The following is a 14,120-nucleotide window of genomic DNA, read 5'->3' on the forward strand; positions in this document are numbered from 1 at the left end:
AGTGCAGTAACTTAAATGGATTTCCCCACAGTTATTGCCAAAAGGATTAACTAGTTTATTATTGTTTTCACTATTGTAAATTGGTTTTAAAACATTACATTTTATGATGTTTCATTGATGGCAATGTTTGTCATGCTATTGAGAAACATTTTCCAAATAAAACTGCTATATAGGAGTAATTGTTATACAGCTATAAAGAAAAAGAAATAATAATCCTGTCAGAGTATTTATTGATGGTAACATCTGATTTTTATCTTCTCTGCTCCTCCCTCTTTTTTGGGGGGTTTGGGGACCCTGCCCTCACACAGGTGATGATGAGCAGAGTGATTGGTTTCATGAAAACGAATCAGGTGGAGCATGTGGAATTACAGGGGTCATTCCATGGTGGGAACAAGAAGACTCCACAGAACTGGAGAGAGAACTGCCTGACCCAGTCTTTGAAAGTATCTTAACTGGTACTTTTCCTCTTATGTCCCGCTCAGGGAGGAGAGGTAAGTAGCAATCAAGCAAATGCAAGCTGTAGAATAACTTGGGAACAGTAGAAGGATATCTGTGGATAATATGCAATATGTAAAATGTGGAAAAGGTCTTGGAGTTACTTGTTTATTTCTTTGAACCGTTATATTTTTAAGATATCATTGGAGAGAAATAACTCATAGTCAATTATTAGAGGAGTTAGATGGAAAATGGCTCATTTTAATGGCCTGCTCTTTTGTCTCAATGTTTGCATTGAGAATTTTTCAACATTATTTGAAATGAAACTTCATGTTCCATTTTGCTCCTGGCTTCTGCTGTAAAGTTTAGAATTCTATAGAAGGTCATTAATTTTATAGGCTGGAGAGACTAATGTGACCATCTGCTTTGCTTTGTGGTCAGGCCATGTTGTTTGTACAGAAGAGGAAAGGGTTCCTCCAGAGCACAGGTTGAGATTGTAATTTAGAAAAGACCCTTTTTCTTTATTTCTAAAATGCTTGCAACCACTGTACATCCAGCGTAACCAATGGTAAGCTCTACCAGTGTTGGATTGCACTTACAGCTAGGAACCCATTCTTGTCCACAGATTGAAGTTGTGAGACCTCAGCTTGCTGCCAGATAATTTTGTTGTACCTTCCTCTGCCACAAGGATGATCTTTCCCATTCAAATACAAAATTTGAGCAGTGGTCAAATCACTTTTAAGCTACTTTGCACACTGAATGTATTGAATCCTTCTGTGAGGATTATTCTCTAGATCCTTGGATTGCTTTGGAGGACTTGGTCTCTGCAGATTGGACAGATTTAATGTTTCCTAGTGGTGAGCAAGTTGTAAATGATGCAAAAATCACTTTTCTGCTGTAGTTCAGTATGTTCTGCTTGTGCTGCAACTGTCCACAGTTCCAGGATGGCAGTAAGAATAGCTGCAGAAATGTCAATTTTCATGACAATTTATTCTTTCTCTTACTTTTACAATTCTGTGCTCTGTGTTTTCACCAGTAAAATGTTTTCCAATAAGATGGTTTTGTTTAACGGATTTTATATTGATAGATTGGTGTGTAATGGTGAATTTTATTTGTTCTATGGTAGAGAAAATATTCTTAAATAAACTTGTACTTTTTTGTAGGTTTTCAGAGTAGATGTAGTCATCTTCATGGAGTGCCAGCAAGAAACATAAAAAAGGCTTCAGGAAACCAGAGTGCTCTGGTAGGTGTTTTCATTTTTGCAAGCTCATGTGCACTGTTCTGAGAGGTTTTTAGAAAAGCATGTTCCTCTTATGCTTGTTCCCTGACATTATGGATGGGTAATGGAACTGGAAGACTTGGTGCCACTGCTTCCTGGGTGTATGTGTGCTCTTTTTAAATATTTTTTTGACATCCCACTGCAGGAGAAAGTCTGATACTGTTTCTCAGTACTTGTTTTGAACTAAGCAAAGGAAAAAGTTTTCAGTGCAGGTCGGTGTATATAAGTTACTATTTTCAGTATATATTTCATGTCTATATGAAATCATATTTCCCTTTTATGATGAAAATCAAATCAATTTATTTTCTGAGAATAAAAAAACTTCCAGGATGCATTGTGGTACAATTCAGGTCATTTTTTATCTCAAATAACTGCTTTGAAAAATATGTCCCTGTTTTCTTTTTTTTTGGTTTACACCTGTGTTGTCAGGCAAAAAGGGTATATACAAAAAAAAAATAAAGCAGGTTATCTATGTGCCTGCCATAGAGATCATGCATTTTTTTTGACTGAGCCTGTTCTAAAGCTGGAACTACAAATAGGATGTTTGGGGTTTTTTAGTACCTACAGCCCTAGGAGCAATGTTTATAAGTAGAGAAAAAAATTCACCTGTCTTTGCATTTCTGTGCAGTCTAATACTTGGATTTTCTTACAGCTTTTGTCTAAAATAAGTTTCTAATAATAGTTTTTTAAATTTTTCTTTGGAGAAGGGCATGATGAGACAAGAAATTTGACTTTTAAAATTTAAATATTAAAATTTATTATTTATAGCCCAGTCTATTTCTTTCTTATAAGAAGAATTTTTAGAAGAAGACAAGAATGTGGGAGATCCTTTATAAGGTGTAATAAACATAGGCCACGACAATAAATACTGCAACATAGATATTCTTTATTATTTGACAACAGTAAACACTTACAGATTTAAGTTGCTTACACTACATAAGATGCTTCTGAGAAATGTAAGAGTTACTAGATCTAGAGAGAATAGAAAGGAACTGCTAGAAATTTAATTCATTTTGAAAAGACAATGTTTTTGTAATTGAAGTTCCTGTCCAATAATTGCCATTTGGAGCTGAATAAGATGCTTTAAAACCTTGTCCTGTGATCTCTGCTGTTAGTGGTCGTGAATTAGATGAATGCCATCTAGTTCTTGGTTTCCTATCTACCTATTTTTATTTTTGGTTCAGTGCTTGCTTGAGCATATCTGGGATTTGTAGCCCATTTTCTAGGCTTATTGCAATTTCACTCTGGTATTTTATAGGAGCTATTATAACTGATAGGTTAGCTTCATGGTACTGATGATACATGGCTTAACTACCCTAAAACCTTCCTTTTCATCTAAATTGTAAAAAGGTGATTAAATTTCAATTGATGAAGATATACTGTGAATGCATGTATATAATAAAAAATCCTAATGTTTATTTTCTGCTATGCTTTCTGCATTGTCCTTAGGAGCCCATTTTGTCTTCCAGTCATGATATCCCATATATAATGATGGTTTTGTAGCTCCCTTTATAACAAAAAATCCAGGCCAATCTACTAAAGACTGATAATTCAGTTACCCCCATTTATTAAATATATCATTTGCATGATATTGTGGAAGAAGGTTGGCATGTGAATGTAGCTTCTGAGTCACTATTTAGGCAGGAATCAAAAATAGAAGGGATTTGCTGTTAGCTCTGCAGATGCAGTTTTCTGACCTCCTTAATAACTCTTTATGTTTGTGGACACATCTGCTCTATCTACCTTTGCAAATATAAACCAGAGCTCATGTGCTTCCTTTTGTCAGTGATTCCTTCTTAGAGGAAAGCTTCTTTAGATACTTAAATCCAATGAAAAAAACAGGCATGTAATACCTCTGACATCTGATAGCACGGAGCAAAAAGTAATTACTACTATTAGATGGTAACAGTGAAGAAGAGCAAGAATGCTTTAAGAAAGATTAATATCCTGAGGAAAGAACACTGCAGACTCAAGTTATTGAACAGAATTGTGTTGTGAATGAATTCTCTTCTAGCAGCAAGGAGTCTGATGTCTGTATCACTGCTTTTACACATACCTGAAGGGGAGAAAATGTTTAAAAAAAAATACACTGCCTAAAAGATACACATATCTTCTGTTCAGTCTAAGGATTTGTAATTTGTATCCAAGCAATGTGAGAATGCAGTTGGCTTTTTGCATACAGTCAAGGCTTAAGTTTTTTGAAAAGCTTGGTTGAAGACTCACAATTACAGAAGCCAGCAAAGCCTGGTTTGGGGATCACAGGTTTGGGGAAGGAAGAGTGAAGAACTATGATAATACCTCGATATACCCTCATCCAATCTCAGAAAGTGTTTAATGCCCCAACTGTTTGGGTGTTTTTTTGTAAGAGAAATGACAGGCTAGGAGTGTGACTATTGCTTGCTGTGGACCAAGGAAACTGCTTGCTCACCTCATGTTCACAGCACAGTGGGAGCTGAGCATCAGAGGAATAATTCTGCTCTTTATGGACCAGACAGTAAACTTGAATTTGAGGTAGCCACAGCTAGCACTTAGATTCTCTGCAGAAGCTCTTCCTGTGTTTCACAGATGAGTTGCTTAATTTGAGCAAACTTATGGGTCTTTCTTTAATCAGGTGTACTGCCTCTGGGTAAAAACACTTTTTTAATAATCACACAATGCTGGACGAGAAAGAGAGAAGTAAAAATCTAGCATGCACATACTTTAAAAATCCTTACTTCAATGTGCAGGTTGAATGAATTATACAGCAGATGACAACTGAAAAGGCTGAGCAAGAAAATGAAAATAAACAAGAGAATATTCAATACAGCTGGCTTACAGCCTTTCAATTGTCCAGTTCATTTAAGATAGCCATGTTTTTAATGGAATCTGTAATTAAGTAGTTTGTCATGTATATATTTTGGGTTAGAACTATAATGGTGACTTTTCATGTCTTCATTGCTTTGTTTTGTGACAGCGAACTTTATTTGAAAAGAAATAGAAAAGCATATGGTTTCTCTAATACTGTGCCAAGTTGATAGTAGTAGCTTTGTAGTTAAAATGAGGAAAATTATACATTTGCTTTTATATTTAATGTACACTTTTAATAAGATACATGTTGCATCAAATCTTATTGTGGTCAAGTTGAATTGGTTGAATTCTGAAGTTACATGTGACCTGATGAAGTAATCGCAAGCCTCACATTGCTTTATGTTAGGAAAAGACAGAAGTTCTGCAATTTAGAGGTACTGTTCCATGAATGAAACACTTGATTTCTTAGAAGGAATGCTTTTTCCTTCTGTTCTATGTTTATATACTTGGCACTCATCCAGTGACATATGGTTTATATACACATCACTTTTCTACTCCTGTATCTGTGTTCTTTCTAGCAAATGGCATGTAAAGCTTTTGTATTTCATAGAATAAAATGTGAAATCTAACATTTTAGATGTATTGAAAGTGTAAAGGTTTATTTCTATGATGTAGTATACTAAATTACCTCTTTACCTACAATGATTAAGGTTGTCATTTTTTTCTCAGATGGATTCCTGGGGAGAGCATAAAACCTTTTTTAAAGAAAATAAGTTAATTATCAATAGTGAAAACATAACATGACTATTTTCTCATTTTCTTCAAAATGTTTTGCCTGTCTTAGTATTCAGCTGAAAATTTTGACTTTCATTCACAGTTCCTCCATACAAATAAGTAGAAATAGTTTTAATAAGTTTTAAGAATGAGTGCTGCTGTTTTACCTATTCTTTGTGTGGTTCTAGGCACTGTTTCTTCTCTGAGACAGAGAGAAACATTGCAGGGATTTGTTTAAGAGCCCTTCTGTGTCATCTCTTCCTTCCTGTATTCCCTGTCTGGGCTGGAAGCGGGTAAATGATTCCACTGAGCTAAAGTGCAAAAAACATGACCAATAAAAAAAGATGCTTTCTTTTGACTGCCAATTTTTCCATCCATCACCTTTGTGTCGTGGGGTTTGCTTTCATTACATTAGACAGCTTGTATTAAGTCTTGCACTCCTGGATTGATTTATTTTTTTGCACAGCTGTGCTACTGAGCTTGACTATACACAGTTGTAATTATTCAAAATGTGTTTAAAGGATGAAAGCTACATTTCTTTCGAGGACCTGTTATCTGAAGGTGTCTGGGTATTTCTGTCAAATCCTGTGACTTTTTTTCAAAAGTTCAAAGATAAAAGCTTTTCTCAAAAAAATTGTTGACAGATTAACAGTCTATTGACATTAGGAGAAGAGATGCATTGAGCACTCCTGCTGTTTTAAACAGCTTTCAAAATGTAAAATCAAATCAAACAAATCTGCTTCTAAGTTCTTTCTAACTGAAGAAACAGCCAAGTGTTTTCAGGAGCTTTTTTCTTGTCAAAATATTTTGGAAATAAAATGAAATATTACTGGGTAAGAAATCTTGTTATAGATGCAAGGAATATTTCCTTAAAGAATAATTTGGGCACTGGTTTTACAATATTGGTCAGAAGCCTCTTTGGATACTCTGCAACTTTTGAAAGAACACTGCTTTTCAAATTGAAGTGTATTTGGTGATGTGGAGGATTTGTTTGCATTGAATGAGTGGTGTACAGTCAGATAAAACAATGAAGTATCAGCGAAGTGCATGAAATAATTTGTCTTTGGTGTGTTAATTATTTTATTTAGTTAATGATTTTCTGTCATTTGGAGCAATAGTCTCTATATCAAATTCTGTGGAAATGTGGTGGTATTAGATTATAACAAAACTAAACTCTTGTTGAATTTCACACTTTGATTCATTCATGAGGAGGAATATTAGGCCTCTGAGGGTAAGGTTTTGAAACATTATGCTGTTAAAACTGCAAATGAATTTACCATTAAACGAGTAGGAGGGTAGGGTTTTTTTTGTTTTGAAATGGTTTTATTAAGATTTCCTGTCATCAGAAATATTCTCAGCTACTGAAAACATTTCTTAGTTATGTTTTTCCTTTTTTTGTTTGTAATTACCTTAAATGGATATTTACTTATGCAAAATGTAGTGAATGTCATGCACTTTTAATCCTCTCTTTAACTCAGTACCTTAGTTTTACAACATAGAGGGATAAAACTTCTTTAAGGAGAGGTTGGTTTCCTGTACCTGTGTGTGTCCTGCAGATATGTTTTTTTCAGGCAGAAAAATCCAGGTTGTTAGGAGAGGAGATGCTGCTGTGATATCAGTGTAAGCCCCACCTTCGATTCTTCCAGTGTTCAGTAACTATTAACAAAAATACTAGTTTTCCTGAGGAATGAGTCAAGTGGAACACTTCTAGACTTCAAAACTTAGTCATGTTGAAACAGCTTTATTTTATGAGAAAACAATAGTTTGACATCTAGCAGAAGGTGTCCCTTCCCATGGCAGCAGGGCTGAACTAGAGGATCTTTCCCTTCCAACCCAAACCTATGAACCAAAGGGGAAAAAAGCTTCAGTCAAATTTCAAAATCTCATCATAAACAATGTAGGTTTCAAAATGAAATGTAAATATTGTGGATAATGTTGAGGTATCTGTGATGTGTTTAATTTCATCTGTACTTTTTTGGAGGAACTACTCGCTGTGCTTACATGTTTTAATCCTCATCATGTATTCCACATAGCAAGAACTTCTTTTTTCCACAAATTAATTTTTCAGTGCATTTTTGCTAAAGCTTTCACTTACACCAGTGCAAGCCTAATGTAACTTCCATCTGCTATGGGAAGCACCTGATGGAGGATTAAAGCTGCTTAGTGACTTTCATAATGGCTTAGTGTACTTCCTCATTGAAAGGATCCTAATTACACCTGTATCATTTTTCATGGTAGGTCAGTTCTCAAAGTGCTTCTCATCACTAATAGCACCAGCAGTAGTGTCCATATGTAAGGCACAGTTGGTTTGTATGTGATTGTTCAAGGCAGAGCACTGCAATTAATAGGTCAGGTTTGTCAATGTTGATGTCATTGTTATGAAGGGTTGTGATTTTTACCTATCACTTACAAGATTTGTGCTTAAGTGAAGTCTGCCTCACAAACTGTTTGCATTAAGTGACAGTGATTTTTGTGTCACCTGAAATTGTCTAATGAAAATCTTCAATTATCGTGGTGTCATCAAATCAGTAAAGAGGCACAAATGATACCACAGCATTTGTCTCACTAGAAGCTGCAGTTCATTAGTCAGAAAAGAGTTGCTGGTTTCTTATTTGTTCTTCTGTATCACTTACCTTGTAAATTAGTGTAGAGTCTTGAATTGTGTCTTGCCTTGATTCTTACAAAATCTGTGGCTATCAAGAAAAAAAAAAGTTTACATGCAGTAGCCAATTAATAGCTTATGGAGATAACAACTGTACTTTATCAAATGTAAGTATCTTTCAAAATACTTAACAAAATGTAAGTATCTTTCATGCATAACCACAAAAAGAGATAACTCTGTGTCACAAAGCTCACAATGCTTTTTCTTGGTATAGTTGACCTGCAGTGACAATCAAAGCATACCCTTAAACCATCAAAGATTAATCTCTGTCTAGCTGAAGTGAATGTGGTGACTTAGTCTCTTCTTGGACTCTCAAGTATAGTGTCAAAACCAGCATCCCACTTCAGAAAAGCAGTTGCCCTCCAGCATTAGTCTCAGAAATGCCAAATGTGCTGCTTAGTTTTTTCAATGCATTCTGTTGTTTATTCATGGTGACAAGTGTTATGAACTGTTAGGCTAAGCAGTATTTCTTGTAATTCACCTCAACCCAACTGCTCCAATGATTGTCATCTACAATTTCACTTAAGTTTATTTTTAAGGAGGACAAATAGCATTATGATATCCCTTTCATTCTCCAGTTAGTGTCTGTCTTGAAAACACATTTAATACAGTTTTACAGCAGTCTTTACAGATAATAATGATTTTTAAAACCTCTGACCTCACAATATGAAGCAACATGATTATTTGTCTTGTTTTCTGCCACTTTAAAAGAAATCTTGCTTTCTGGTGTGTGGCTGCATGAAATGTTTCTTCTCTAGGCATTTGGAATTTGCTTATTTTGACTTTCCAAGTGTTATGGGTTCTTTGATGTTTTATGGTTTTTTGCAATTCTAATGGAAAAAACAAATCCTTTAAATGTAATTGCACTTAGTATATTTTCTGCAAGGATTTCACTGTTGTGTCTCTTTTGGAAACTTATTAATGCCTCAAGAGCAACATTTTGAACAGTTAATGGTAGAACAGCATCTTGTATCCAGAGTCAAGTTAGGTGTTGGATTTCCTTGTGTTGAGCTTGATGGAGGAGTTGATCCTTTAATGCTGAGAATAGGTAGTAAAACATATGTAATAGGCAAGGAACACCTGCACAGATACTGTGGTTTACCTGATAAGCAACATCTCATTTATTTTGTAATAACATCATAAACATGAAGTAAATCATGAAAATCATGCCAGGGATTTCAGCTAACACATTGGTTTTTTATTTCTTAACCAAAAACAAGTACAGTTCTTAAACACTTGGAAGTTTCTTGGTAATTCAACCCATAGTAGCTCATTCACATGAATAGGTTTTTCCATCAGGGCTGTTGATAGATGGAACAACTTGAATTTTTTTTTTTTTTATGTTGCCTTTCATATGGTGGTCATCTATAATGAATATAGCCACTTTAGATGTCCAGAGGTAAGCAGAGAATTTCCATTAGGTATCTAGGTTAAGCCTATTAAGTGACCACCTAGATTTGTTCTAAGATAAGCAGTTTATATTCAGATGCACTCATTTATTTTGTTCATTGGTTCTGTTAGAATTTCATTTATGTAATACATATTCCAAAAATCTTGTGTGAAGTGATGGATAGCATTAGCAGCTTACCTTTCTTGTCATTACTATAAGGCAATGATGAAAATATTTTAATGTTGTTTGATTTTTAACAAAAGCCAAAATGCAAACCCCAATTTAAATTTGGGGGTTGCAGGGGGAGAGGAGGTTGTATGTTCAGCTTGAGTTCATATGACTTCTACCCAGAGTAAGAAGTACTGCAAAAATAGTGAATTAAACTGGATCTGTAATACTCTCTCCAGCAATTCATCATGGCAGTGCATATATCAAATTACTTCAAAATACAGGACAGAAATGAAAGTAGGAAACATACATGATGTATTGTTTTGAAGTTGAGTCGACCAAGAAAATTACTTAGCTTCTTTTCTCATGTGAGAGGTAATACAGGAATGGAAGAGTCCTCCTCTGCCATTCTCTTTGATTGCTCTGACTTCAGTTAGATTTAAAGACAGTGTTCTAAAACACGTTAAACACAACCAGAAAGGAGTGGAGCAAACCACAGCTGTTGTACTGACCTTACTTCTGACTCAGCTGGAAAAGTGACATACTTGCTACTGTTTGGTTTCTTGAAATAAGAAAATCAAATGTGCATATTGAGAGTGTAGTTTTGAGAAGGCAAAAATTACTCAAAGCTTCTCAGGGATTGCCTCTTCCAACAGTTACCACATGGTATTTAAAGCAAGGAAGCATATAACTGAATGCAGAACTTTTTTTTATAGAAATGTAGGCCTTGTTTATGTTTCTGCAACATCTTCAATTCTAAGGTCTGTTGGAAGTGAACACTTAATAAAACATATTTATCAAGCATCAGAGACAGCAGTGCTAACTTTAAATAAAATGGTGATAAGCAATCCTAGAATGGGAAGGTCATTCCCAAAGATAACAGTGCTTTAAGAAAGCTGTGAGTTGTGAGGTGAGTCACAGAAAAACTCAAAGCTCCTAAGTTTCATGGATTTTTGATGTTCTGGGAAAGCCCTACATGAAACATTGGCATGATGTTTTCAAAAGCATAGTCATTATTAGTTTTTGTGTTCTTAAACCATTTGCCTAGTTGCCAATTTACATAGAGTGTCTAGGAATAAAGAGGACAAGAAGAAAAGGTTTATTAACATTAGTACTTGCAGCTGGAGTGGTTCAAGAGTGTATTAGTCCTTGCCTGTTAATTACTGTCCCTTCAGATGCAACGTATAGCAGGTGCTTTTTTAGCTTCTTTTTGAAGTGAAGTGTAAATATTTGTAACTGATCAAGTGAACACTTCAGTCCAACAGTTTTGATAACAGCTCAAAATCTGTTCCACTCAGCCCCTTGCAATTAGATTCAGCACTCTTCTACTTGCTCCTGATCAGATTTTTACCGTGGATAGTTTTTCTCACTACTAGCTTTGGATAGGTGATTTGACAGGTGGTTTTAAACACCTGCATTCACAAATAGGACACTAACTTTCTCACTCTGTTATTTCTCAGTTTTGACTTGCCATTCCTGCAGATCTTGGTTTTAAAGGTCAAGGAAGAAACTTCTCAGTTCAGAGAACTGAAAGTTACTTATTTAGGGAGTCGTCTTTCCTTACTGTTAGCTGATGGGCAGACTGTTTCAGCTGTCTTGCTTTAGATGTGTATTTCTTTAAACACTCATGTAGTTCACTTTAAAGATCTTTTTAGAGAAAATATGCCCCACTTTTCCTTTGCCCAGACCTCTTTGCTTTGGACAAGGCTTCAAAAAGCCTTATTTTGCAAAGACCTAAACAGATACATACAGTATGTGCAAGTAGGTTGCATTTTTATTCCCTGGAGTATATGGTCAAACTAGAGAAAACTTTTTCCCATTTTCTGTCACACTGTTATGCTATGGAAAATAAAGTATTGTGCATGTCACAGTTGAGATTTTGTTGTCATACTGCACCTCTTATTTGTGGTTTTGTTTTTTTTTTTAAACCTGGAATCTACATGTTGGTGTGGGTATAAGGCAATTTAAGACTATTTGCACTACCTAAAAGAATTCTAAGAATATTGCTTCTGAAACGTTATTCTAAACTCAATTTTCCATGCAGCAAAATATAGCATTAAAGCAAAACATAGGCAGTGACTGCATAAAAAAGAGGAGGGGGAGGTTGTGCATAAATAGAAACTATCATTTCAGTTTTAGGTTGGGCATAAATATTATAAAATATATTGTTATGCCTTGTTCAGGAGAACATTTCACTGTATTTTTTCTGATTGAGAGTAAGTATTAGATATTATGTGACTATCAAGTTTAAAAACTCTGAAGGTTTTACTAAAATTTTCTTTGTACATAAAGCAGTATCATTATAAAATTAGTTCCCCTATATCGGTGATGCAGATGCATATTTTCTTTAATATTTAATGTGGGGTATTTTTTGTTTCAGGAAAACAACTTCATTTATATAGGACGTTTTACTGAATCTTATATTAAATATTACTAGAATGTGGAAAATATTTTTAAAATATTTGAGGGTTGATGGATTGGTTCTCTTCAAAGGGAAACAAAACACTAAATATTTCTAATCCTGCATTATTTACCGCATGGGTGGTTAAATGCTACTTTAAGCCCCATAAAATTAAAAGGGAGAAATCTGCCAACTGTAGCAGGAATTGGATTTAGGAAGAGTGGTACAGAGCCAAAATATTGCTACAGAATTAAATGTCAAAAATCTTCTTTAATAGTAGATATATAGTTCACAGTGTCTGGTTATGATTAATACATTTAATCTAAATCACTGAAAGTTGCTCTCTCCTTTTCCATAAAATACAATAGGACACAAATCAGTTTTACTGTAGGTGGATAACAATTGGAAAATAATGCATCTTCCCGCCCAATAAATTGTCAGATATACCTTTTAACTAAAATCGATTCATCTTTCCAAAATTTATTACGATTTCTAATAATAAATCTTTTCAAATGTTTATTCATTTGCTTTTTGATACATTTGTGCCACTTTTGCTATGGTCTAATGTTTTTTCTTTTGATTCATTGTAAATTAGAAAATCTATTTTGAGTCAATTTTCTAGTTAAGAAGTTAAAATCTATAACCCAGCCATTTTTTCATAGTCTCCGTTGCACATTTTAATACCCTTGAACTTAGATCCAATCCAGTAAATTCTGATCAGAAAGGTGATTAAAAGACTTTTCACTGCAACTTCTTGACTGAGGGCCAGATTTATAAAACAAGTACTTATGAGATTGTTAGCTGGTTTTTCCCTGTACATATCTCTGAGTCAAAGAGGAAGATTGAAACAATTAAAGCAGATGAAAAGATACATACATAGGTTTTGGTCAAAGGTTTTTAATATGGGCAGTCGGAATTGCCCTTGTGAGTGAGAACCCAAAGGTGGTGGGATAGAAGCCTCCTTTTGTTGTCTGTCCTTTTATGGCAGCAATACAATGGCAATAGTGGTGATTGCCAAAGCCCCATTATTTGCAGCGTCTGTAATTATCCAGTGCTAACCTCTAAGTGTGGTCACCTGCCATGTAATGTTCTTAGAAGTAACACTTTCTTAAGAACATATTTTAAAAGAAATTTCTCTAATGTTTGATATTCTAATGTGTGTTGTGATATTGTGTTCACTGTTCAGCAGTTTTTCTGCTCTGTATATAATGTTTCAGAGGGGGCTAATCTTATTTTTTTACAAATCTCCCAATAAGCATATTTCCTGTTATGATCCAGTTAAAAAATGTGATCTTAATCAGATTTCTGACAAGAATTATGTATGAAAAGGTTAATTTAGTATGTAGCCATCTCAAATTTCTTAAAGACACAAGTATGTTTTGTTTATAATAGAAATGTGAACACTGGCAGAATAGAGGAAGGAGGCTAAAAAATGTTTGAACATAACTCTAAGAAAATTATAGCTGTAATTTGAACTTGATCTACAGTATCAATTTTTGGCAAGTTTTTGTAGCTAAAAGCATCTTGGGCTTTAAAGTGATTGATTTCAAACTTAAAAAAATCATTTGTGTGGATGGATTGAAATTCATTAATTTTACTAATTACACAGTGAAGAAAACAGATGTTTTCTTAGGCAAAGATCAGGCTTTAATTACAGGTCTTACCTGCTTATCTAAAAATAATGTCAATATGTTCATGTCTCTCTCTCAAAGTTAATTTCTTATTTTGAAATGGAAGTATGATTCTTTTGCCCATTTTAAGCATTACTCTAATTATGTACAAATACAAATCTAATACTTAGAGTACTTACTGAGGGATACATGTGTCATAATCATGTATTAACATTTTTCAAGAGTAAGTTGGGTGAAAACTGCCTCTTTAAATTGTCAAAACCAGAACCACCTAGTGCTACTCCATTTCTAATTGTAATAATGTGTTATGAATAGAGTCAAAAACATTTGTAACAGAGCAGAGTTTCCAGCAGTGATATAAATCTGTGTGACCTCCCCTTAGGACTTTTTACTCTGAGCTATGTAGTGGGTAGGACTACAGACTACAAGAGAAAGGCAGAGAAAGCTGCCGTAGAATTAGATAAACAACAGAGGGTCTGTGTATGCTTGTTTCGTGCTGTAGCCAATCACTATAAATGTTGTCTGATTTAATTTCTTTAAATGTGTATTTGTCACTGCCTTGGGGAAGTGCAAATTGCTTAACTAGTGCTAAT

At 34.6% G+C, this 14,120-nt stretch overlaps 1 protein-coding gene across 1 annotated transcript in view; it reads left to right on the forward strand.

Moving 5' to 3' along the window:
• The window catches only part of GPATCH2 (G-patch domain containing 2), a 118,574-nt gene that overhangs the window by 21,599 nt on the left and 82,855 nt on the right, over positions 1-14,120 (forward strand). Inside the window, exons 4-5 of the mRNA XM_021547590.3 lie at positions 309-491; positions 1,599-1,678. Coding sequence (XP_021403265.3) covers positions 309-491; positions 1,599-1,678 — 263 coding nt within the window. The remainder of the gene's footprint in view (positions 1-308; positions 492-1,598; positions 1,679-14,120) is intronic.

The sequence above is a fragment of the Lonchura striata genome, chromosome 3 (genome assembly GCF_046129695.1).
Source record: "Lonchura striata isolate bLonStr1 chromosome 3, bLonStr1.mat, whole genome shotgun sequence".
Taxonomy (NCBI): Eukaryota; Metazoa; Chordata; class Aves; order Passeriformes; family Estrildidae; genus Lonchura; species Lonchura striata.